Below are 26210 nucleotides of genomic sequence, written 5' to 3' on the forward strand. Positions count from 1 at the left end.
CTCCCTTCCTTCCTTCCTTCCTTCCTTCCTTCCTTCCTTCCTTCCTTCCTTCCTTCCTTCCTTCCTTCCTTCCTTCCTTCTCTTTCTTTCAAATAAATACCTTACCTTCTATCTTAGAATCGATACAAGTATTGGTTCCAAGACAGAAGAATAATAAAGGGCTAGGCAAATGGGGTTACATGTCTTGCCCAAGATCACACAGCTAGGAAAGTATTTGAGGTCAAATTTGAACTCAGGACTTCTCATCTCCAGGCCTGGCTGTCCATCCACGGAACCACCTAGCTTCCCCAGCGTTCTGTTTCAACTCTTTTCTGCTTGATCTTGCCATTTACATTGTGGTGTATATCATACATCTACTTACTTCTTTCCCCATTAGTTGATGTTTTCTTGGGCTTCTCGGCAGTCTTCAACTTCGTTGTTTCTCATGGCACGGCTCCATCACTTTCATCCATGATTTATGTTTTAAAGCATTTCTTTTAGCACTAAACATACAACTTTGTCCTGAAGGTTGTGTGTGTATGTGTGTGTGTTTGTTGTCTCTCCGATGGGGGTTTTAAACTCTATAATCTTAGATTGTCCTCTGATTCTATGAGTGTGTACAGCTGTATGGCTCTGCCTTGCTTAGAGGGTGACCAGTTTTATGCTGGAAAGTTCTGTGAGCCTTGGGAGCTGTGAAGACTTCCTCATCTCTGAAATGAAGATCATAACCCTTGCCTGTCCCCACTCCTTAGGGTTGCTAGGAGGATCAAAGTGGATAATGTGCATAAAGCTTATAATTTTAAAGTACTATAGAAATGGAATTTATCATCATCATCATCATCATCCTCATTTGGAGACTGGGGAACTGGAGCTATGATTTGTTTTTTTTTTAAACCCTTACTGTCTTAGAATCCATGCTGTGTATTTGTTCCAATGCAGAAGAGCAGTAAGGGCTAGGCAATGGGGGTTAAGTGACTTGCCCAGGGTCTCATAGGTAGGAAGTATTTAAGGTCAAATTTGAACCCAGGTCCTCCTGAACACAGGCCTGGTACTCTATCCAATGAGTCACCTGCCGCCCTTGGAGCTATGATTTTAAGGGTATAATTTCAGTAAGGAATAGAGGCAGGGAAGTGGCGTAGTGGTCAGAGCTCATGTCCTGAAATTGGGAAGACCTGAGTTCAAATCCAGCTTCAGACACTTACTAGCTATGTGAACCTGGGCAAATGATTTAACCTCTCTTGGCCTCTGTTTCCTCAACTATAAAATCAGTATAATAACACTTATCTCATAGGGTTTTTGTGAGGATAAAACAAGACAAAATGCTTAGAGGTAGCTAGGTAGTACAGTAGATAAAATGCCAGGTCTAGAGTCAGGAAGAACTGAGTTCAAATCTGACCACAGATACTTACTAACTGTGGGACCCTGGGCAAGTCACTTAACCTGTTTGCCTCAGTTCCTTATTTGTAAAATGAGCCAGAGAAGGAAATGGCAAACCACTCCAGTATCTGCCATCAAAACCCCACATGGAGACATAAAGAGTCAGACACAAATGAAACACCTAAACAACAATGATAAATGTTTATTTTCTACAAATGCCCATTGATTCCTTCTCAAAAGGTTGATTTTAAGTCCATAAAACAAAATATATGGGCCTCAAAGGAGACTAATTATATTGTTACACAGTCATAATTTTTTTTTTAATTCACAGAGGCCAGGTGAAGAAACACTGATCTAGTTGAACTCTCTCATGTTACCGGGGAGGAAACTGAGGCCCAGGAAAGAAACATGACTCACCTAAATAAAAAATCTGATCACTGATAACCCCTGAGATTGAACCTTTGCCTAGTCTTCAGTCTCCAACCTGTGCTTTTCCCACCATGCTAGTGATGTCAAATTTAGATAGAAAAAGGATCCACTGATCTATACAGAAGGATCCCTGTGGCTACACATTGGCTTCCATATATCAATTTTATCTTGGTTCGATTTGATTTTGAATTATTTTATTTTATTTTATTTTATTAAACCCTTACCTTCCATCTTAGAATCAGTACCATTGGTACTGGTAAGGGCTAGGCAATAGGGGTTAAGTGACTTGCCCAGGGTCACACAGCTAGGAAGTGTCTGAGGCCAGATTTGAACCTAGGACCTCCCATCTCTAGATCTGGCTCTCTATCCACTGAGCCACCCAGCTGCCCTCTGAATTATTTTAAATAATATTTCCCAATCACATTGGCTTCACTAGGAGACCTCCTGGGTACCACACTATACATTCGTCTCAGTTTAGGACTATGTTAAGGACCCGCCTACAGTTCAAATCACAACAGGATGTAAATGGAGGAGTCCAGTTGGGTAAACAGTCTCTGCCTCTATTCTTGTCTACAGGTCCTTCCGGCCAGACTTTGTGCTTGTCCGACAGCACTCCTTTGGCATGGCGGAGAACGAAGACTACCGAAACCTGATCATTGGCATGCACTATGCTGGCATCCCCAGCGTCAACTCCCTCGATTCCATCTACAACTTCTGCGACAAGCCTTGGGTGGTGAGTGAGCAAATGACTGGCTGGGATTGGGGGAGCCTTGGGGTTTTCTTTGCCCTGGACCTTATGGTCCTGTTCCTGGGGAAGGGGGCCCTGGTGAGAGAGGACACCCGTGAGCCCCGTGTCCTCCAGTCCACACTCACCCCACGGCCAGCAGAGGGCTCGAGAGGACCCCAGAACTTGTGCTGGAAGGAGGTGGGATCTGAGAGGCGCAGAATGGAAAGATGGCAAGGCGCCATATGTGTGTTTGACCATGTGTGCATGTCCATGCATATGTGTGCCATGCAGACAACTCTGGCATGGAGAATGTTCTGGAAGATTATCTCTAAACAATGCCTCCATTCTTTAAGGATGACTTTAAGGGCATGTAACAGCTGTCGTCAGTCACGGGAGGCTAAGGAGGGGTTGTGAAAATGCACGCCATATGTCACAGCTCATGATATGTGCTGAAACATGGCCCAGCTGTTGGAAGAGAGCTTCACCAGAGCCACAGAGCCGAGAGGGGACAGCTCAACCCAGGCCGGCTCCATGGTGGACGGTTCTACAGCGACCTCTGCTAATATACAGCTAATATACAGGACGTCAGTGAGATTCCTTGGCGCATACATGCACACATCCCTAGACCTAGAAGAGACCTTAGGAAACATCTAGTCTACTAAACACTAGAAAGGATACTGCATTTGGAATGATCAGACCCGAGACCAGATTTACCAGCTGGATGGTCTAGTGGATAGAATGCTAGCTTGGGGTTCAAATCCAGTCTTACATATTTACTACCTATGTGATTCTGAGCAAGTCGTCTGTTTGTCTCAGTTTCTTCAACTATAAAATGGGAAGAATAACAGCACCTACCTCACAGATCAAATCAGATGTTTGTAAAGCATTTAGTCCAGTACCTGGCACACAGTAGGTGCTATATATAAATGCTTGTTCCCTTCCCCTTCTCACTTCCCACTGTATGACCTTAGCTTTCTCACCTGTAAAATGCAGGGACTTGCCTAGATGACCTTTGACGTCTCTTTAGCTCTGCATCTTTAATCCTCTGATCCAGTCCCTTTATTTCACACAAAAGAAACAGAGAACAGGGAAAGTAAGAGCACTTGCCCAAGGTCACACCAATTTACAGTAGCAGAGTGGGGGTTCCAGTCTACGTCTCCTGACTCTTTGTTCAGAGCCCTCTCCAAGATCCTACAATGATGACTTGGAAAGTATGTCTGTGTACGGTAATCTTCCCAAGAGCTGCAGAAGATGTGGGTAGAAGAGAGAGAAAAGGAGAATTGCTGAAAAGGATGGAAGGATGGAAGAAAATGAGGACAGTATCGAGCCTCCCAGATAACAGGTCTGGTTTTTCAGACTTGGCACGTAGAGCGGGAGGACTTCTCTCTGATAAGATGAGGACAGAGATGTGCCAGGATCTAGTCCCCGAAGCATATGGCTCCCCATCTGAGCTTCTCCAAAAGGCATTCAAGGCTTCACCATGTTAGACCTACGCTTCCTGGTCAGCCTCATCTACTTCCTTCCTCCTATCTCATCAACTAGCCAATCAACGACAAACAGTGGTTAAATGTCTCCTATGCATCAAGCAGCAAAGGAGAATAAATAAATGAATAAAACTGAAGCCTAGGAGTTGTGATTGGGTACAGACTGCCTGTGTGACCTCAGGTCTATCATTTAGCCTCTCTATGGGATAGTCAACTTTCCAAGACTAGAAGCTTCAGAGAAGGAAGTGACCAGTCCTAGGAGATGGAGTTTCATCACCCTGAAGTTCTCCATGCCAATAAAATCAAAGATCCAGTTCCTATCTCTGTGTGTCAAGCTAAGGAGCTGAGAATATAAAAATGCAAAGGAAACTCTCCTTGGCTTCAGGAGGGTTATATTCAATAGGGAGAGATAGAGTTATAAAAAATGTAGATAGATGGAGAGGGGGAGGGTAAACTGGATACTACCACTGATAACTGTGTGACAACAGTGATAGCCCAGATATGTGACTAGAGCAAGATCAACTGAGGCTTGCCACCTAGTTAGACGATATAACACCTCCCTCCGTTATAACAGTGCCCAGGCAGGATCCTTCAGGTCAACGGATGGTATCCCTTCAGGTCCCACCTGGGGTTGGTTGATGATAGATAATGGGCTCTATTAGCCTTGGTAACAGTTTATCTGACTGCTTATCTCCCTTCCCAGAGAAGTTATGAAACAACCACTCCAGGAAGGTACTTGAAAGGCTTTATCTATATTTTTAGCAAAGATGGAGTGTTGGGAAATGGATAGAGGAATTGGGAAACCCTAACTAATTTGGTGTTAATAAATCCTCAAGGCTGTAGGCAGGTAATTGATTCAGGTTAGTTAGCTCCTCTGGCTCATCCTGGCCAAAGCCAAACCAGAGTAAGCAAGCTGCTGCTTGATGTCTTTCAGCTTCTTCTTCCTGCTAGATATTATGCCTATACAGCCTTCAGGATCCACCCTTTCCACCCTCTTCTTCTTCTCCTGCCCACTTCCCCAATCCCTCCTGGGCCCTGGGAAACCTAGATAACTACAGATGATTTGAATTCCTAATTATCTAGGGACAGTAGAATAAGAAGATTGATGGTCTGGGTACAGGTTGGCAATGTTATTCAGGTACAAGACAGGAGGTTCTTGCAAGGTTCAGCCAAGCAAGTCACCAATCCCCAAAAGACCAGGATCCACAGATCTCAGGTCCAAGGGAAGTGAAAGGAACCAAAGCCAGGGCTGCCAGGGAATTTATACCCCCCCTGGCCAACCACTTTCTCTCCTATCCTCATGGCCTCTGGGAACATTCTAAGATCCAATGGTCCCCACCCGTCAATCAACATTGTGGACTCCCAGCTCCCAGAGTTTTAATATAACAATAGCATGATGCATGGTGGATGCATATTCAAAAGCTGGGATGTGCTGGAGCCAGCTTGAACCAGATTGTGAGAGCCAAATGTTAAATTTTCACTGTTAGAATTTATACCTTAGAAGGGGCAGCTGGGTAGCTCAGTGGATTGAGAGTCAGGCCTAGAGACAGGAGGTCCTAGGTTCTAATCCGGCCTCATACACTTCCCAGCTGTGTGACCCTGGGCAAGTCACTTGACCCCCATTGCCTACCCTTACCACTCTTCCACCAAGGAGCCAATGCACAGAAGTTAAGGGTTTTAAAAAAAAAAAAGCAAAAAAAAAATAAATAAAAGAATTTACACCTTAGAAATCAGCAAATACTACAAATCAAGGTTTGAGTTATTATTATTATTATTATTATTATTATTATTAATCTAGTATTTAGAAAGTGATGGAGAAACTTAATAATAGAGATTAAACTTAAAAGCAGATCAACAATATTCCCCCCCCCCCATCCCCAGTGAGCTGGTTGTTAAACATTCACCAGCACACTCCCTGCAGATAGATACAAGGGAGTTTTGGGGAAAATACTAGAAGCTGAAAATATCAGGAAAGCTCTGATATAAAAGGTAATGCTTTAGCAGAACTTCAAAGGATTCTAAGAGGCAGTGGAAAGGAAGGAGGACATTCTAGGTATGGGAGACAGCCAGTGCGAAGATGGAGATGGAAGGTATATGTTAAACAAGTTGTCTGGACCAAAGAGTGTTTAAAGGAGGGAAATATGTATCATAAGGTTGGAAAAGTAGGGTGGAGCCAGGCTATGAAGGGCTTTAAATGCCAAACAGAGGAGCCCATATTTGATCCTAGTGGTACTAGGGAGCCAGTGAGGTTTATTGGGCAGAAGAATAATATGATTAGACCTACACTTTGGAATGATTAATTTGGCAACAGTGTGGAGGAAAGATTAGAGAGGAGAGGGACTTGAGACAGGGAAACCTATTAGAAGGCTCACAGGAATGGATGCAAGAATTGTGGTAAAGGAAGAGTTAGTGAGAATTGGCAATTGAGTGGCTATGCGGGTTGAGAGAGAGAAGAAAGAGTTAAGGATGAACCCAAGATTGTGAACCTGAAAGCCTGGAAGGATGATGTTACTCTTGACTAAAACAGAGGATTTCAAAAGAGGATTGGGTTTATAGGAAAAGATAATGAGTTCTCTTTTGGATATATTAAGTTCTTTGTGTCCCCCTTTCGTGCCTAGGTCAGGGATGGGCACCTAGCAGACACTCTGTAAATATTTGACAAATTGAATTTTAAAAACATGGGTGACTAAGAGCCTCTTTCAGTCTAAGCATGGACCATGGCCATGGCCTCAACCAGACAGACATCCTCCAACATCTGGGATGTCGCTTCCCAACCCTTCCCAGGAAGTATGAGGTAGGGCTGTTTTTTTCATGCCTGTGGCTTTAGAAGAAAAATCTTTAACTCTCTTCCCTGCTCAGCCTTGGCTTCCCCTCCCTGTTGTTAAGTAGTGGTGAGTTGTTTAAACCCCAGCTTCTTAGCATAAGAAACAGTGGTGTTTAAAAAAAATTGTCTTTAAATCCTTTCTTTCTGTCTTCGAATCAATACTGTGTATTGGTTCCAAGCACAAGAGCAATAAGGACTAGGCAGTTGAGGGCAAGTGACTTGCCCAGGGTCACATACCTAGGAAGTTGTTTGAGTCCAGATTTGAACCCATGACTGCCTGTCTCTAGTCCTGATTCTCAAACCACTGAGCCATCTAACTGTCCCCAAGGTAGTATGTTTTAGACACCCACCAGAGGAGAAAAAGACAGTGACTGCAGTCCTGGTGCGCATGATAGTGCCCCAGTGTTGGACCTTGTGAAGATACCTCAACTGTGAATTATAAGGAAGGTCAATCATTACCTCTAAGGAGAATACTTAGCTGCTTTAGACACTATTTGGGGTCAATGGGGTGTGGCATTTGTGTAATCTGCAAATTTGATTCTAAATCCACAGAAGCTGGGACGATCGGCACATTGGATGATAGAGTCGAGGATCCAGAAAGCTTGATAGGCTGAATCTAATAAGATGAAACTTTCTGGGGATAAATCCTGGCATCCCAGATGTAGAGCTGGAAGGGGTCTTAAAGAAGCTATCTCATTCAGTCTCCTCATTCTGAGTTTTTGGGGAAATTGGGGTCTAAAGAGGGAACATCACAGAAACAGTAAATGGAATAGTCAGGATTTGAACCCAGGGCTTCTGACTCCAAATTTAGAACTCTCTCTACTCTACCACATTGCATCTAAACCTTGACCAGCTGATCCAGAGGAAGAGAACCAAAGGAAGTGTCTTGAGGTCAGGCCAGGAACCTGAAGGACCTGTAGAAGCTTAGTCTGAGAGTGGGGCACCGGGAGGCACATGCTCTCTTTTCAGCAACTTGAATCTCTTTCATGTGTTGGTTTTCTCCTTAGAGGAAGGCCCAGGAAAGCTGGGATTGCTCTACTTTTCTCTTTGCATCACTAGCCCTTAGCATGATGTTTTGCACATAGAAAGTGATTAATAAATGGCTTTTCATCCTTTCACAGAAGAAGGATTAGATCCATTCAGCTTGTCTCCAGAAGGCTTACGTCAGAGCAATAAATGAAAGTTATAAGCAGCAATTTGAAGCCTGATATGAAGATATCATCAGAAAAAATAATGGCAAAAGCTAGCCTTCACATTATGGTTTGCAAAGTGCTTTACAAATAATGACTCATTTGATGCCCACAACAATACTATGAGTTAGGGGTTATTATTATCCCATTTTACAGATGAGGACAGGGAGACTGAGAGAGAATTTGGGGGACTTGCCCAAAGTCAGAGGTAGTGTCTGAGGCACGATTTGAATTTAGGTCTTGACTCCACATCAAGGACTCTTATCTTCTGCATCACATAGAAAAACACATAGACCAGGCACATAGTGAAGGGACATCTGAAGGCTTCATCGGCATCCATGGAACGCCGAAATAATTTGAGGAATGTCTTCAAAATTTGCATAGATTCCCTTTGGTTATTTTATGGGCAGACAAGAGTCATATAGAAATGATAGTCATGGAATAGTTGCAATCTCTTCACTGGTCCTCCATACTTAAATGATTCACGATTTCATGATTTCATCATTGTGGCTATAACCTCCACCAAAACAGATTTCGACCCTTCCATGACTCATTGGATGGTTTATTTTTTTATTTTTTTAAGCCCTTAACTTCTGTGTATTGGCTCTTAGGTGGAAGAGTGGTAAGGGTGGGCAATTGGGGTCAAGTGACCTGCCCAGGGTCACACAGCTGGGGAGTGTCTGAGGCCAGATTTGAACCTAGGACCTCCCATCTCTAGGCCTGACTCAATCCACTGAGCTACCCAGCTGCCCCTGTTTTTGTGATTTTCTAATGAAGATTTCCCTCCTTTCTGCCAGCCTTGCTCAGCTAGCCCTAGTTGGAAACCACAAGCCTACAGTCTCACTTGGGCAGAAGCATCCCTTACAGCTTGCTCTCCAGTCATGAATCAACTTACAAGCATTTATGGGCACTTATCAGACACTGTACTAGGCACGAGGGACACAAGCAACAATGAAGGCATTCGTGCCCTCAAGGAGCTGAAATTCCATTGTGGGAGAAACATATATCCAGCTAATGACGGACAAAAGACGGACAAGAAACAGAAAGTAATTTCCGGGGAAAGTACTAGCAGCTTAGAGGGATCAGGAAAGACCTCATATAACTGATGGCACTAGAGCAGAGCCTTGAAGAAAATTAGGGATTCTAATTGGTAGAAATAAAGGAGTGCACTCCAGGCATGAGGGACAGCCTGGGCAAAGACTTGGACACTAGAGATAGAAACTGGTTCACAAGAAAAAGCAAAAAGCCAGCTTGGTTGGACTAAAGAATACATAAAGGGAAATAGTATATAAAAGGTTTGAAGGTGATTAGAGAGTCAGATTACCTAAGGCTTTAAATACCAGACAGAGGAGTTTCTATCTGATCATAGGGGTAATAGGGAGCCAAAGGAGTTTAGGAGAGTGACACCAGTATTATCTCAAATAACTCCACATGACAACGAGGAATCATAGTATGACTTTAGAGGAGGTTTGGGTCTAAAAGTCAGGGTTTCATATTTTAATACTTTAGAGATCTGTGGTTTGGTTGTTTAGGGTCTCACAGCTGACTTAACTGCAGGTTGCAATCCATCTGTGACTCCACGAACTGTCTTCCAGTGTAGTTGTGAATGAATGAATGAAAAGCATTTGTTAAATATTTATAATGTGCTGATAAGTGCTGAGATTTCAAATACAGAAGCAAGAGAAATCCTACTCTTAAGCAGTTTATATTCAAGTTAAAGGAGACAATACATATAAAGGAGTGGTCAGATGTCATAAGGGCATCTAGGTGGTGAAGGGGAGTCAGGAAGATTTAAATTTCGAATCCAGTTGCAGGCATTTACTAGCCGGGTGACCTTGGGCAAGTCATTTGATCTGTTTTGCCTCAGTTTCCTCATCTGTAAAATGAGCTGGAGGAGAAAATGGCAAACCACTCTAGGATCTTTGTCAAGAAAACCCCAAATGTGGTCACAGAGTCAGAAAAAAACTGAAATAATTGAATGACAATAAATGCTTTCTAACTCTGTGGTCAACTTGGTGGTGAGACTCTTCTTACTTGGCTAAGACAGTCATAGACTCTGAAGAGCAGAGATTTAGCAGCAAAAGTTCTCTAGGCCAGCACAGCCAGAGATCCAAATGCCTCTTCCCCACCACCTAGGCCAACAAGGACAATTTGAGTGGGGTTATAAGTTTGGCACAAGTCCCAGCGAGCTGTCTCTGGGGTTCTCCATTATCAGACTCAAAGCACTGTGGGAGGAGGTAATTCCTAGGCATAGAAGGCAGCTGTCTTTTAGTGGAAGAAGGTGGGGGCAGGGGTCTTAATGGAAAGTCTGCCGAAGCCCTGCTGATGAGTGGGGCTCAGGGGCTCTCCCGTCCAGTCCAGCTGGAGATGTGGAAAGCTGGGCTTTCAGTTGGCCCAGTTCCCGTGAATTCTGTTCCTGCAGGCTAAGCCCCTTGGCTCCTCAGCCCGGGCTCTGAAGGAAGCACCTGTCCCTAATCACATTTCAGCAGTTTCTTCCCATTCTTTCCTTGACTGCAATTATGATTGGTGAGCCTTGCCAAATCCTACATCCCACCAGCCAGTCCTGATGGTCAGGATCTGGCCGGCTTTCAGACCCTTGGGGAAACCAAGGCTGCCGCTTTTCAGCCTGCTGCAAACAAGCTGCTCTGCCCTTCTTCACACCCAAGTCATCAACTGGAACCCCTCCACCCTTCTTTTTCCCAGAGGGAGTATAAGATGCAATGAAAAAAGCAAGGAATGAACCAATGTGTGATGGAGTGAACAGAGCCGGGGAGAAGATATGGGTCAAAGATAGATAGAGGCAGGTAGGTGGTACAGTGGTTAGAGGGCTGAGTCTGGAACCAGGAAGACCTGAGTTCAAATCTAGCCTCAGTACTATGTGACCCTGGGCAAGTCACCTAACTTCTGTCTGCCTCAGTTTCTTCACCTGTATAATGGGGATAATAAATAACACCTATCTTCCAAAGTTACTGTGAGATCAAATATCTGTAAAGCTCTTAGCATAATGCCTGGCACATAGAAGGTGCTTAATACATGTTTGTTTCCTTCCTTCCTATTGCGTAGGTCTGACCATGTCACTCCACTTATTGAGAGCCACAAATGGTGTTTTGCTTCTGAGATAAAATACAAATTCTCCCATTTGATGTGTAGAGTCCTACCTTTCTAGGCTTACTGTACATTGATGTGCTCCATGGTCTCATCACACTGACCAACTTGCCATTGTCAGTATATGACATACTATCTCTCACCTCCATACCTTTGGCCAGGCAGTTTCCTATTCCTGGAATACTTTGCCTCTTCACTACAACCTCTTGCGATTTCAGACTTCCTTCCAAGTTTAGCCCAAAGTTCCACCTCCTATATGAGATTTTTCTGAGTCATACAAGCTGTTAGTTTTCTCCTCCTCTGTGTGCTTGCTTGCTTGACTCCTCCCAAGCTCTTGGCCAGTGATGGCAAACTGTAAGGAAGGGCAGGCGATGTGACAAATACCCTCAGGTGTGGATGGAGAGGGAGAGGGGAGCAGCCCAGCCCCGTGTCCCTCTGGCTTCCTAGGAACGAACTCTGGCAAACTCTGTGCTGGGGTGATGGTGCACATGCCCGCAGAGAGGGCTCTGAGTGCCCCCTCTGGCACACATGCCATAGGTTTGCCACCATCACTCTAGGGCAGTGATGGGCAAACTATTAGCACTGTGGGCCAGATGCAGCCCCCTGAAATGTTCTATCTGGCCACATTATTCCTAATCTGATGAATACAATGAGTAGGATACAATACAATGAAACTTAGAAAGAGTTGCCTTAGAAACAGACTGACAGATGAGCATTTCCTTTCCTTTGGCCCCTTCTTTAAAAAGTTTGCCCATCACTGGTCTAGGGAAATCCAGGGGTCTGTTTGTAGATTTCCTTATGAATTAGTAAGCATTTTATACATCTCTCAATGAACCAGTTAAGCTTGGAGCCTCCACTCCAGTTCATAAAATATTAGTGTTTTGCTAATATTTTACTACCTTATCATATGTGATGTTATTTTAATAAACTCAAGAAAACTCCTTTTTCAATACTATTCAATACTATTTCAATACTATCCTGGGACTAAAGAAAGATGAAAATGACTGAACATGCAGTTGTATTAACAATGAAATCCACAATAAAGCAAAAACATCTCTACATAGTTATGGTATCTTAGCTGTGAGAAAGATCACCGACTGTGTTATAATTGATCTCTTTCTGCTTCTGGAAACACAATTCCCTCATTCATTTCACTCAAGACACCAGATAAAGTCTCTTCTGATTCCTTCTCTTCAACTTCTTCACACTAGAAAGATCAAAACATTTCCTTAAGATTTCTATCTTCTTTCTCTGTCCTCTCTAACTTCTCTCTAACCATGACAGAAGTCTCATCTTCTCTTAAACCATCCCTCTCATTATTCTCTCTAGAGATTCATGCTTTAGAAATTTTCTTTGTTCTTCATAAAAATAGCAGTTCAAACTGTTCTAACAAGAGAGAAGTTTCGCATCACCTTCTTTATCTCTGTTATTTCTCTCAGAGATCCTCATAGAACAACGTTATATTTGTAAATAGTATCCTTGACTCCATAGAGAAGCACCTCATGGAATGACAATTAAAAATAGCACCTTTGAGCTACTCTCATTCTTTAAAGAAGATAAAAATGACCCCTTTAAGAAATAATTTTAAACAAGGGTTATACTTGTATTTGGACAGTTTAGGTGGCTTAGTGGATAAAGTGCAGGACTCGAGTCAAGAAAATCTGAGTTTAAATCCCACCTCAGACACGTGCTAGTTGCATGACCCTGAGCAAATCATTTAACCCTGTTGGCCTCAGTTTCCTCAGCTGTAATAATCTAGAGAAGGAATGGCAAACCACTCTATTATCTTTGCTAGGAAAACCCCAAGGGGGATCATAAAGAAGCAGACATGACCAATATGACATCAGCAACAGCAACACACATATTCGTTTTGTCTTCTATTTTATCTTTAAATTTTATTTAATTAATTAAGAATATTTTTCCATGGTTACATGAATCATGTTCTTTCCCTACCCTCCTCCTTCTTCCCCGCCCCCTAAGCCAACAAGCAATTCCACTGGGTTTTACATGTATCATTGTATTACTATTTGCAATAGAGTGATCACTTAAAGTCAACATCCCCAGTCATATCCCCATTGAAACATGTGATCTATCATGTGTTTTTCTTCTGCATTTCTTTCCCACAGTTATTTCTCCCACAGTTCTTCTTCTGAATGTGGCTGGTTTTCTTTCTCATAACTCCCTCAGAATTGCCCTGGATCATTGCATTGCTGCTAGTAGAGAAGTCCATTATGTTCATTTGTGCCACAGGGTATCCGTCTCTGTGTATCAGGTTCTCCTGGTTCTGCTCCTTTCACTTTGCATCAATTCCTGGAGGTTATTCTAGTTCACATGGAATTCCTCCAGTTTATTATTCCTTTCAGCACAATAGTATTCCATCATCATCAGATACCACAATTTGTCTAGCCATTCCCCAATATATTTTCTATTTTTTAAAACGTAGATTTTTGTTTCCTCTCGAAGGCAGGGGTTATTTCATCTTTGTCACTGTATCTTCAGCAACTAGTACCCAACATTTTCCCTTGCTCATAGGGCCACTTAATGAATACCTGTTGAATGAGTGATCAGATAAATGCTAGGTTCTGGTCCTTCTGATCTAAGCTACTAACTGGTTGTTTAACTTTGGGAAAATTGTTTCTGTTCCTTGGGTCATTTTCTTCCCATATAACAAAGTGTTACATGGCTACTTTACAAATGCCATGTGACTTTCCAGTGAGATAATGGATGAGGGGCTGATCAGCAGAGCACTAAATGAGAGAAACCATAAATATGTGGATGCCCTAAAAACTTGGCCATTGGCCCGGAGGCTCTGGGCATCTTGGCATCAGCATCCTTGGTGAGAGCACTGGGAGGAAATGAGATGAGGTGAGAGAGAGCCCCTGGAGAGTAGGAACACACAGCTATCTCCCATCGATTTGGCCATATCTTTTCCACAGCTAGTGGGTCTGTGATAAACACTCAAGTTCTCCTGACATGAAGATTACTACTCTCTCCACCCTGTAGAGGAAAGAATGAGATGTGCTGGGATACATCAATTTCTAGACACTTCAGCTTGCCTTCTTATGTGTTGATCACATCTCCTCAACTAGGACAAGAACCCCTGAGAAGCTTTATTTTCTTTGGCTACATTTCCCTTGAAAGGTAGCATGGCTGGCTAGCATTGAACTTTGGAGTCAGGAAGAGCTGGATTCAAATCCCACCTTATCCACTTACTAGTTGTGGGACCTTGAACAAGTTAATTGACCTTTGTCAGCCTCAGTTTACTCAGACATAAAGTGGAGGTAATAACAGAACTTCCAACTCCATGGTTGTCATATCAGTTGAAATAATATTTGTTTTCTTTTGTTTTTAAACCATTATTGTCTGTCTTATAATTAATATAAGTATTGGTTCCAAGGTAGAAGAGTGGTAAGGACTAAGTAAGCAATTGGGGTTAAGTGACTTGCCCAGGGTCACACAGCTATGAGACGTCTCAAGCTAGATTTTAACCTGGGACCTCCTGTCTCCAGGCCTGGCTCTCTAAACACTCAACCACCAAGCTGCCCCTTTAGATAATAATTGTAAAGGGCTTAGCACAGCACCTAACATTTGCTATTGTTATTCAATTGTTTTCAGTTGTGGACAATTCTTCATGAACCCATTTAGGGTTTACTTAGCAAAGATACTAAAGTAGTTTGCCGTTTCCTTTTCCAGCTCATTTTATAGATGAGAAAACTGAGGCAAATAGGGTTAAGTGACTTGACCAGGGCTATACAGCTAGAAGTGCCCGGGGCCAGGTTTTCATTCTGGAAGATGAGTCTTCCTGACTCCAGGCCCAGCACTACCCATTGTGCCACCTATCTAATGTCCCATCTGAACATTGTAGGAACTTAATAAATTATCTTCTTCCCCTTCCCTCCCCCCCCCCCATATGAAGGATGGATTAGAAAGAAGACAGATTGGAAGAAGCAGAGAGACTAATTAGACAGCTATTATAATGGTCTTTGCAAGAAGTGATGAGGGATAAGGTGGTAACCATGGGAATGGAGAGAACGAAACATTTAATCAATCTATTGGAAGTAATACTGATAAGACCTGTAACTGAAGGAAAGAGAAGAATTCCTGATGATTCTCCCTCAGCTCATGATCATTAATTAGGAGTAGACAAATGGAGAGATGGACAAATGGATGGATTTTTGATCCAACCCAGCAGGTATTTATTAAGCATTTACTATGTACAAGGCACTGTCCTAAGTACTGGAAATATGCCAACCAACATGAAAACTATTCCCTGTCATCAAAGAGCTTATGTTTGCATGGGGAGCTTCCATCATAACGGATAGGCTCTAGGGTCAGCTGTGCAGCTCAGTGGATTGAGAGCCAGGCCTAGAGATGGGAGGTCCTAGGTTCAAATCCAACCTCAGACACTTCCTAGCTGTGTGACCCTGGGCAAGTCACTTGACTCCCACTGCCTAGCCCTTACCACTCTTCTGCCTTGGAAGCAATATTGAGTATTGATTCTAAGACAAAAGATAAAGGTTTAAAAAAATAACTGATAGGCTGTGCCAGTTGACTTTTCAGGATGTGCTTCCTGAACCTCTTGGTCTGAATAGAACATAGGTTGATTGAGGGTATGGAGTGTTTCATTTTTGACTTGTATCCTTAAAATTTAACACAGTACCTAGAACATAGTAGGCCCCATTTTTTTTTATCAGACATTAACTTTCTGTCCTAGAATTAATACTAGGTATCAGTTCTAAGGCAGAAGAGTGGTAAGGGCTAGGCAAAGGGGGTCAAGTGCTCACATAGCTAGGAAGTGCCTCAAGTTGGATTTGAACCCAGGACCTTCTATCTCCAGGCCTGACATTCCATCCACTGAGCCACCTAAATTACCCCTATCCATTCTTAATAAATACTTGTTAATTGATACATTTTGCAGGAAGCCAAGTTCTCAGAATGTCCTGCTCCTTTCTCTCTGCTCGAGACCTCCAGAGGGCAGAATCTTAATTTGGAATGAACTAAATCTAATCTCATTTGTCTGTTGTTATGCTCAAAATTAGAGTGCCAGAGGAGACAGTAAGCTTAGATCTCATTTGGACCTACCCCTTCATTTTCCAAATGAGGGAACAAAGGACCAGAATCACTTATCAAAGACTATGTGCTGCCATTTGGGTCCAGCACTCCAGTTTTCCTGAAAGTTATTTAGTGCTTTCACCGCACCACGCTGGTTTAGGAGGGTTCCAAATTTTAGCCTCCTCATCCAGTTGCAATGAATTTGTTGTTGTTCACTCACTCAGTTGTATTTGACACTCCATGACCCCATGGACCATAGCTATCCATGGGGTTTTCTTGGCAAAGAAACTGGAATGTTTTGCCATTTCCTTCTCCGGTGGATCCTTTTGTCAGGCAGAGATTAAGTGACTTGCCCAGGGTCACACAGCTAGAAATCTGAAGCTAGATTTGACAGATCTTCCTAACTCTTCATTTAAACTCTATGGAATTATTTTTTTTGTCCCTTCCCACTAGGCACAGAAGAGAGTCTTAGACTTGAAATCAATAGACCTTGTCCAAGTCACTGAACCACCTTGGGCCTCTGTTTCCTCATCTGTGAAATGGGAATAGTAGCACCTGCTGTGCCTATGCAGCAGGACTGTTAAGAAGATAAAGCATATGAAAGTAAAGAGTATTACACAAAGAAATATAAAGAGGTATTACCTGCTGTGATTACTATGACAGGTGTTGATCTATGGTTCTTGGACACTCACACCCCGCAAGAGCTTGGACATGAAATGTCTCCTTTATGTCTCAGTCTCTTCTTTTGAAGGGTGGGGCTAGAGGATCTCTGAGGTCCCTTCTGCCTCCAAATCTTCTCCTTCCTGATCCCTCGGGTCCCTTCTAGCACTAAGGGTCTACATTCTGCATATGAAATTAATTAGAGCAGTTCAGAGTCATCCCCAAATGCACACGGCTTTGGACTAGCTTCTTCCCACCCGTCCCTCTCCCCTGGGAGGCTTGGCCCTTCCCAGGCTGCCCTCCACCTCTTGCCTTGCTGCTACAGCACTGTTGCCCTCTGGCCTCCTTCTCTACCCCACCCCCGGGTTTCCCAGGACTCAGCTCCCTGCCATGGCCCCAGCCACAGAAAAGAAGGTGGTTTGGGTTGTTGTTCTTTTGGTGTTTTAATCTCTCCTGCACTGCTGCCACTGTTCTCTCTTTGCTTTCCCCTTCCCTTTAAAATGCCATCCTATTTATTAGGGCGTCCCTGTGAACTCTGGGGTCTCTTAAAGGGGCTATGTGTCTCCTGCCAGAGTACAGGATCCTGGAATGCAGCAATGTAAGCCAATGCATTCCTCATGCACCTGTGCTAGGCCTCTGCCAGGTCAGGGTCCCAGGAGCAGGGATTCCAAGAAGCCCTATGCCCTGTAATGTGCCATGCCTGGGATTGGGTGAGAGTTCGTTCTCCCATTCATAAGCTCACAGTATTGCCTTTGGCACTGTTTTGGAACAGCAGGGAAGGCTGGATGGACACCAAGTTCTCCTGTTAGCCCGTTAGCCATGCTAAGCCCCTGAACTAATAACATTTCTGAATTTTCTTCTTCCTGTTGATGGGAGTGGACAGATTCAGGGAGCGCTGGGTCTTCTCTTCACTGCTGACCTTGGCACAGATCTGCCCAACTTTTTTTCCTCTGTCCATATTGCCTGCTGCGGGGGGCAAAAGGAGGGTGAGGGGTCAGAGATCACCAGCATTAGGCACGAGGCACCCACCATGTCTTCCTTTATAGAACTCGGTTCCTCCTTCCTTCCAGATATTCGGGACACCTTGGAATCAGAAATGACAGCATGGGAGCTGAGCTTCTCTATTTTGAGGAAGGCAAAAAAGAATGTATCCCACTCCCCACCTGCCTCTGGTCCCCTTTCTCACCCTGAGGCCACAGTTGACCCATTCCTTGGTGGTATCTTCAATCTCTCCCCATGCACAGTGGCACATTTTTTGAGGCACAGATATCTACCGTTCTGACATACTGTCTGAAGTTCCCACCACTAGAGTTACTCCCTGGGGCCCTTCTGGACACATGGAGTTTAGTGAAGAGATTCTACTTGCCTGAGTGTGGGGAGTTTGGGGTGCATTAGAAGATGAGCTGGCTAAGATGAGCTCCCACACTGGGAGGCTCTGGGCAAGGAGAAGTATTAGTAGAGCCCTTACTATAGTATAGGGAGATAATGAGAGGAGGTAGAGGAATGGTGAGAGAGAGAGAGAGAGAGAGAGAGAGAGAGAGAGAGATGAGGAAGACTGATGGGGAACTTTTCTTCCTTGAAAGCTTGTTTCAAATGGTGTTTTTAAACAGTGAAATGATATAAAGGGACCTTGTTCCTTTAGTGTGGTACCATAGGGAAAAATCCTGGATTTGGGATCATATGACCTGGGTTCAAATTCTAGCTCTGCTACATGCAACCTGGGTGATCTTGGGCAAATACACTCACTGCTTTTGATGCTCATTTTCTCACATATAAAGTTAAGGGATTGAGGTAGATGACCCCACTTCTAAATCTTCTTCCCTCCCACTTTCCCTTCTTCCTCCACCTCCCTCTTCCTATCTTTTCTTTCCTCACTGCCTCACTTTTCCATCCATCCCTTCTACTTCCTTCCTTTTTTTTCCTCTCTCTCCTCCCTACCTTATCCCCTCTCTCTCTTTTGTCCCCTCCTCACTCCCTTTATAAATACTTGTTGGATTTAAATTGAAGACATAACATTGACTTACCTTGTATCAATAATCTTGCCAAAGGATTTTCGTAACATACAAGTTGGACCATGATATCCCTAGTCCATAAACTCCAGTGGTTCTCTATCACCCTTAGGATCAAATAGAAAATCCTCTGTTTTGGCTATTAAAGCCCTTTGCAACCTTGTCCTTTTCAAATTTTCCACTTTTCTTACTCTTTATCCCCCCATGCATACTTGATGATCTAGTGCTTCTGTATCTCAATATATCAATATAGCCTTCTTTATGGTCCTTGAACACCACTTTCCATCTCTCATCTTTGCCCTTTTGTATTGCCCAGAATCCTCTCTGCTCCCCGCCACCTACTGACTTCCTTTAACACTCCATTTCAGAACCCAAGAGGCTTTCCCCCTATCTCTCCCACTGCCTTCTTTCTGAGGTTACCTTTCATCTATTCTGTACGCAAATGTGTGTGTAATATATTACATATTTTTAAAAAGTGAAGCACCTTGAGGGTAAGAAGCATGATTTTTGGTATCCTCAGTATTTAGCACAATGCTGAAAAATATAGGAAGTGCTTAATAAATATTTGTTGATTAGCTAACTAACTTCTTCATTTAATTTTCCATCCACTAATTTTCCTTCTTCAAAGGGACCCTATCTTGCTGACAGCTAGGTGGTACATGGACAGTGTTGGGCTGGAAATCAAGAAGACATTTTCCTGGGTTCATAACTGGCCTCAGACATTTACTAGCTATGGGATCCTGGGAAAATTACTTAATTCTGTTTGCCTCACTTTCCTCATCTGTAAAGTGAACTGGAGAAGAAAATGACAAACCACTTCAGTATCTTTACCAAGAAAGCCCAAATAGAATCACAAAGAATCAGACATGATTGAACAACAACAAATTCAATTTTATTATACCTTCATATACCTAGAACCTAAAAGAAGTCCTCTCTACATAGCAAACCTACCATAAATATTTGTTGATTGATTGACTGGTTTTCAGGTCAGCTGGGATTGAGACATTAGGCTTGGTGGCTAAGAATGAGGAAGGGTGCTCTCTCAGTCTACTTCAAAGGTACCCTCACCTTCCTCATCCATAGTTTTATATGTTTGGTTTTCTTTTGTAGTTTGCTCAACTGGTGGCCATCTACAAGAATCTAGGAGGAGAGAAATTTCCTCTCATTGAGCAGACATTCTATCCCAACCACAAAGAGATGGTAAGTACTGGGGAAGACTTTTGGTTGAGGGTGGTGATGGGAAGTAGTAAGTATACTCAAAGCACAAATGACTCCTTTAGTGATTAACTAAATGTAGGTTGTGGGGAAAGAGGCATAAACATAAAAGCATAAAAGTTGCTTTAGATTCATAGTTTTAGTTAACTGTCTCCTGTCAGCTATATACTGAGATGATATGAGGCAAAAGAGAGAGAACACATTATCAGAGAATGTAAACTCCTTGAGGAGGAGGATCCTTTAGTTTTTGGTGGGATGGGGCAGGGGACATTCTTATCTAACCCGGCACCTGGCAGAAAGCTTGTTAAAGGAATGGATGAAACTGGACATCAGGACTCTCACACCTGGACTAGGAATAGAAGACCTAGGTTCTTTTACAGATGTTGCAGTGGGAAAAGTACATTGTCTTTTTGTGCTTCTGTATCTCAATACATCAAATAGTGGTGATAATACTCACCTCATTAAGTGATTCTAAATATAAAATAAAATGATAATATATTGCTTCAGGCATTAAGCCATGCTTTATTCACCATACTATTATTATCTCCATCTGACAGATGAGGATTTTTAATGAGGTTAAAAACTTGTCCAGTGTTATATAGCAACTAGGCAATTAGATGGTGCAATGGATAGCATTCTGGGCCTAGAGTCAAGAAAACCTGAATTCAAATCTAGCTTCAGATACTTCCTAGCTGTATGACTCTGGGTAAGTCACTTACCAGTGTTCTAAGTCATATTCTAAGACTCAGATGTAGAGGAGGTACCAATCTGCACTGGTAGTGAGAGTTTCCTCACCTAGAAGAAGTTCCTTTACCAATAAAATCACAGGTTCAGTCCCTACCTCACTCTCTGCATATAAGACATTATGCTTAAAAGACAGTAGTACTGCTACAAAGACATAAAGCAAAACAATTCCTTCTCACTCAATAAATAGAAGATGGCATTCTTATTGTCATAATGACTATGCATCTATGATCCTTTGAAATTTGGGATGAATACCCTAGGCTCCCCTTCCATGAGGCTACCCTCGAACACCTGGAAGGGAGCGAAGTACAGGAAGACATTGTTGAAACAAGGCCCTCTGACACAGTGGAAAAATCCTGATTGGATTTGGTATCAGAGGATTTGGGTTCAAATTTTGACTTTACCCTTACCCCCTGCATAATCTTGGGCAAATCACTCCCACTTTTCTTGGTCTTAAATGAGTTTCCTCATCAGTTGTTGATGTTGTTGATGGTGATGGTGATGGTGTTGTTGATGTTGATTATGATGTTGTTGTTTATGCTGATTACAATGTTGTTGATATTGTTGATGATGATGTAGATGTTGATGTTGTTGATATTGACGTTGATGATGATGATGATGACTGAATTTGGAGTTGGAGATTTTCCTTCCATTTGAACCTTTCATGCACTTCTTTATGAAATATAAAATTACCCCACTTTATTTCTTTTCTCATTTCTCTTAGTATTATCTTCTTTTTTACCCCTAGTTTTTTTAATATAGGTGTATTTTTACATTTTATCCTATAATTTGTCACTGTTCCTTCTAAGTATACTTCTAGCTACGCCAATTATAACAACAATTTTAAGAGTTGCCAGTATCATCTTTTCTTATAGGAATACCAATAATTTGAACTTATTGGGTCCCTTAAAAAAAGTTTTGGTCTTGGGTTTTTTTCCCCTTTCTTAATTACCTTTTAGTGATTCTCTTTGAGCTCTGTGCTTGGGCATCAAATTTTCTGTTTAAGTCAGGTCTTTTCTTTATGAATGCTTGGAAGCCTTCTATTTTATTTAATGACCTGCAAAAATATAGTAAAATATGCTGGGTAGTTGATTCTTGGTTGTAGACCCAGTTCCCTTGCTTTCTGGAATATCATATTCCATGCCTTCAGGTCCTTCAGTATGGATGTAGCCAAGTCCTACATCCTAACTGTGGTTCCATGATATCTGAATGGTTTCTTCTTAGCAGCTTGTAGTATCTTTTCTTGGCCTAGTAGTTCTTGAGTTTGGCTATAACATTCCTGGGCATTGTCAATTGGGGATTAAATGCAGGATTTAATCTGTGGATTGTTTCAATCTCTACTTTCCCCTCGTGTTCAAGAATGTTGGGGCAGTTTTCTTGGATAATTTCCTGTAGAATGGTGTCCAGGCTTTTTCTTTTGTCATGATTTCCTGGTAGTCCAATAATTCTTAAATTGTCTCTTCTGGGTCTTTTTTCCAGGTCTTTAGTTTTATCAATGAGGTATTTCATATTTTCCTCAATTTTTTCATTCCTTTGGTTTTGTTTTATAGACTCTTATTGTCTTGTGGAGTTATTTGCTTCTAGTTGTTGGGTTCTAATTTTTAAAGGCTAAATTTCATCCCTACTGGTCCATTTTTCTTTGTAGGTCATCTTTCACTTTCATTGCTTCATTTTTAAGCTGGTCAATTCTGGCTTTCAAAACACTATTTTCTTGTTTTAGTTCATGTGCCTCTATTTCGAGATGACTTATTTAAGTTCTTTTCCTAATTGTCTTCAGACCCTCTTAATTGTTTTTTGAATTGTGTTTTGAATTCTTCCAAAGCCTTAGTCCAATTTGCTGGAGTTTCTGCATTTTTTCTTGGTGTTCCTTGGTCCTCCTCTGTTCCATTTGCTCTTTGTTCATTACCTGGATAGAAACTGTCAATTGAAATTTCTTTTTTCTTTTTCTGTTGTTTACTCATATTTTTTCCTTCTTTCCCCCTGTCATTGGCTGTACTCTTGCTCCCCTGGTTATTTGCTGGATCTGTGGTTTGGGCTATTCTTTTGATCTTCTGAGCTGGATATGCCCTGAGGCCAAAACCTAGAGAAGGGGAGGGCCAAGATGGAGAGTGGTGGCTGGGACCAGCCTGCCCTCCCCTCCACACCTCTCCTCCAGCTGCCTCCCTGCCAGCTGTGGTTAGAGCCCTGGTAGCAAGGCACTCCCTCACCCTGAGATTCCAGAAACTGCCACTCAGTACAGAAGGTGGGGAAGGGATCCTGGGACCTTCCTTCTTTCCTCTCCTTAAAACTGAGAATTCAGCCTTCTCTGCATACCTTTTAAGTTGAATCTAGCAGAAGGGTCCTCTAGCTCTGTGCTGTTGTTGGATTTGGTTTTCTGTCCCCTCAAAGTACTTTGTTTTTGATTGATGTGGAAGGGTTTTCATAGAGGTCTTGGCTTTTGCTGCTTCTAAGTGGCCATTTTGACTCCGCCTCCCCCTTTTATCTCATTATAAGATTTGAGTAGTTAGCAAGTGCCTCTAAGACAGGAGTGGAAAGTAAACATATTACTTAAGTCAAAGAATTCAAAAGATGATAGAATATTAGATCTGGAAGGGACCTTAAAACAGAGTTTTAGAGTTAGAAGGGACCTTAGGGATCATCTAGATCAACTATCCCCTCCTTTTCCAGCTGAGGAAACTGAAATCTAGAGAAGAAGATTGACTTACCCAAGATCACAAAGAGAACTGAAGAGTTGAACCTAGATTTCTTGACTTGGTACCATTTTACCTCTTTGCCTCTTGAGAAGTCTTGCCTTTGGGCAGGCCTACATCCTTGTAAGTTTTGAGCACAGAATGACAACTTTTTAAAAATAATGTCAAGATTCTGGTCTCTTTCCTTCTTTTGAGCCAGGTGGTAGGGGTGGGGGTGGGGAGGGGACAGGTTTAAAGGGAAGCTTTGTGAGCAAGGGAAAGGGATAGTACTTACTTTTATCAACTCTTGATTCTTGAAGATGAGTCAGGATGTGGGGAGAAAACAGGGGAAATTGATTATTTTGAGCATTTGAGTATTGTGCAAAGGAATATTTTGTATAAGATGACTGAAGATGCAAGCTGTCTACTTTATGAATAAATCTAGCTCGCCACTGCTTCTCTGGGATCTGGGTCACATTAGTATTTCTGAGAATGACTGGCTCAGACTTCATGTTAGCAAAGGAATTAAAGTTATCTGCTGTCACTGCCGTCTTATTGTTGCATACACACCTCTTCCTCTTAGGGCTTTGTATGGGATAGAGGATAAACTGTTGGACTTTGGGTCAGGAAGACCTAGGCTCCTGTACTACTTATGAGAGCATTGGCAAGTCACTTTTATCGTGCTGTGTCACTTTTCATCATCCATAAATTCGGAGCAATAATACCTGAAATACCAGTTCATTTCTTAGACACACCAAGAAGAGGGGTATTAAAGAGAAGAAGCATGATATGATGGAAAAAGAATTGACTTTGGAGACTCGAGTTCATATCCTTCTTCTGTCATTTACCCACCCACATGACCTTAGACAAGTCATGCATTCTGGTCCTCAGCTTCCTCATCTATAAAATGAAGGGGTTGGAATAGATTGCCTCTAAGTCAGCCTTCCACTTAGTAATTCTTTCTTCATCTTTCATTTATAGTGAGAATGTTGATAAATACCTGTCAGCTCCTTTAGCATCTCCACTCATTGGTCATCAGACAGGAATCTCACATTTAGGGGATGGACAACCATGTTCATGTTGATAGCTTAAAAACTGATTCTTAGCCCCCCCTGTTCCCACCACTTTGCCAATGTTACTGCAGTCACAGAATTGCAGATGCCCAGGAACTGCCAAACACTTGGTATTTGTCTTTGTTTCATAGGTTGCCACATTCTTAAAAATTGAACCCCGAGTGGCCAGATTCCTGGTGAAAAGCCTCTCTGCACTGAGCTAGGGGGCCTCTCCTTACAAAGCCTCCAAACTGTCTGAGGGAACATCTAGACTAGTGGGAACACAGATCTATTTGAGTAACTTCCTCCCAGGGTTGCCAATGCTCAAGAGTTAACATTTGAAAGAGCTTTGCAAGTTTGAGTGTGCTACATAAATAGTAGCAATGACTCTTACCCTGGAAGAGGGATGTGGTGATAAGTTGAAGGAATTCCCAGATTTCTGATCTCTCTGATATTTCATCATCCAGTTTGCCCTTGGTTCTACCTTTAAAGCCACCATTCTGAAGGATGATATTAATCCCACTGAACCATCTTAAAGAGACTGGACCTAAATTCTTCTAGCAAAGTCAGAATCCAGTTAATTTACAATCTGAGTTCTTAAAAAAGTGACAGGATTTGGCTCTGATATAATTCAGATGCCAGAGATCGATGCCTGGGACCTTCATCTCCTCTACCTGTAAGCATTATTGAACCACATAGCTCCCAGGCCTGGTTCTCTGGGGCCAGTAGAGGCCTCCAAACCCTCCCTCCTACTCTTTGTTGTACACTAAAAAGAGAACCTCCATGCCTGTGAAATGAAAATTCTCCCCCCCCAGGAAATACACACACACACACACACACACACACATATCATCTACACCCCTCTCTTCTCAGTGGTACACTGAACTTCTCAAATGTGAAAGAGAAATAAGAGCATGCATTTCAAAAACATAAGACACCCTAAAACAAAATAAAGCAAAAACAGCTGCCTTGTCTGTGTGCCAGGCCTTGTGGAGAGTCAGAGGAGATGATGGCTGACTGTGGACTCATAGCTCTGCTAACTTCAAAAGACAATGAGCAGGAGGTCTTTTCCTTTTTGGAGGACCACAGGCTCATATACATAGAGCTGAAAGAGACCTCAGAGGCCATTGAATCCAACCCACTCATTTTACAGATAAGGAAACCAAGGCCCAGAGCACAGACGTGATTTGTTCAAAGTCACACAGGTTGCATATAGTAAAGGCAAACAGACCTTTGGCAAGGCTGACAGAGTTCTGTGGTCTGGTAGGGTGTAGAGAGGAGGGAAAAGCCTGTCAGAATCAGGTGTGAATAAAAAAAAAATCAGGTGTATATGTGTATGTGTGTGTGTCTGTCTAGCAGTCTATCTCTCACCATTGTGTCTATCATCTATATTCACCTTTTCTTCTTATCTGTCATCTATGTCTACCTACCATTTCTGTCTCTCTGTTCATCTGTTATCCTATCTCTATCCAACATTTCTACCTATCCATTCATCTACCTATCATCTATCTCTATCCACAATGTCTATCTATTCATCCATTATCTATCTTATCCAGAGTGTCTTTCTCTTTCTTTCTTCCTTCCTTTCTTCCTTCCTTCCTTCCTTCCTTCTTTCCTTCCTTCCTTCTTTCCTTCCTTTCTTCCCTCCTTTCTTTCTCTTTCTTTCTTCCTTCCTTCCTTCCTTCCTTCCTTTC

The 26210-nt window shown here is 42.5% G+C and overlaps 1 protein-coding gene across 1 annotated transcript in view; it reads left to right on the forward strand.

The window, feature by feature from the left end:
• The window catches only part of SYN2 (synapsin II), a 262231-nt gene that overhangs the window by 159806 nt on the left and 76215 nt on the right, over nucleotides 1-26210 (forward strand). The window contains exons 4-5 of the mRNA XM_044666461.1: nucleotides 2362-2518; nucleotides 19947-20036. Of these exons, the coding sequence (XP_044522396.1) occupies nucleotides 2362-2518; nucleotides 19947-20036 (247 nt within the window). The remainder of the gene's footprint in view (nucleotides 1-2361; nucleotides 2519-19946; nucleotides 20037-26210) is intronic.

The sequence above is a fragment of the Gracilinanus agilis genome, chromosome 1 (assembly GCF_016433145.1).
Source record: "Gracilinanus agilis isolate LMUSP501 chromosome 1, AgileGrace, whole genome shotgun sequence".
Classification (NCBI taxonomy): Eukaryota; Metazoa; Chordata; class Mammalia; order Didelphimorphia; family Didelphidae; genus Gracilinanus; species Gracilinanus agilis.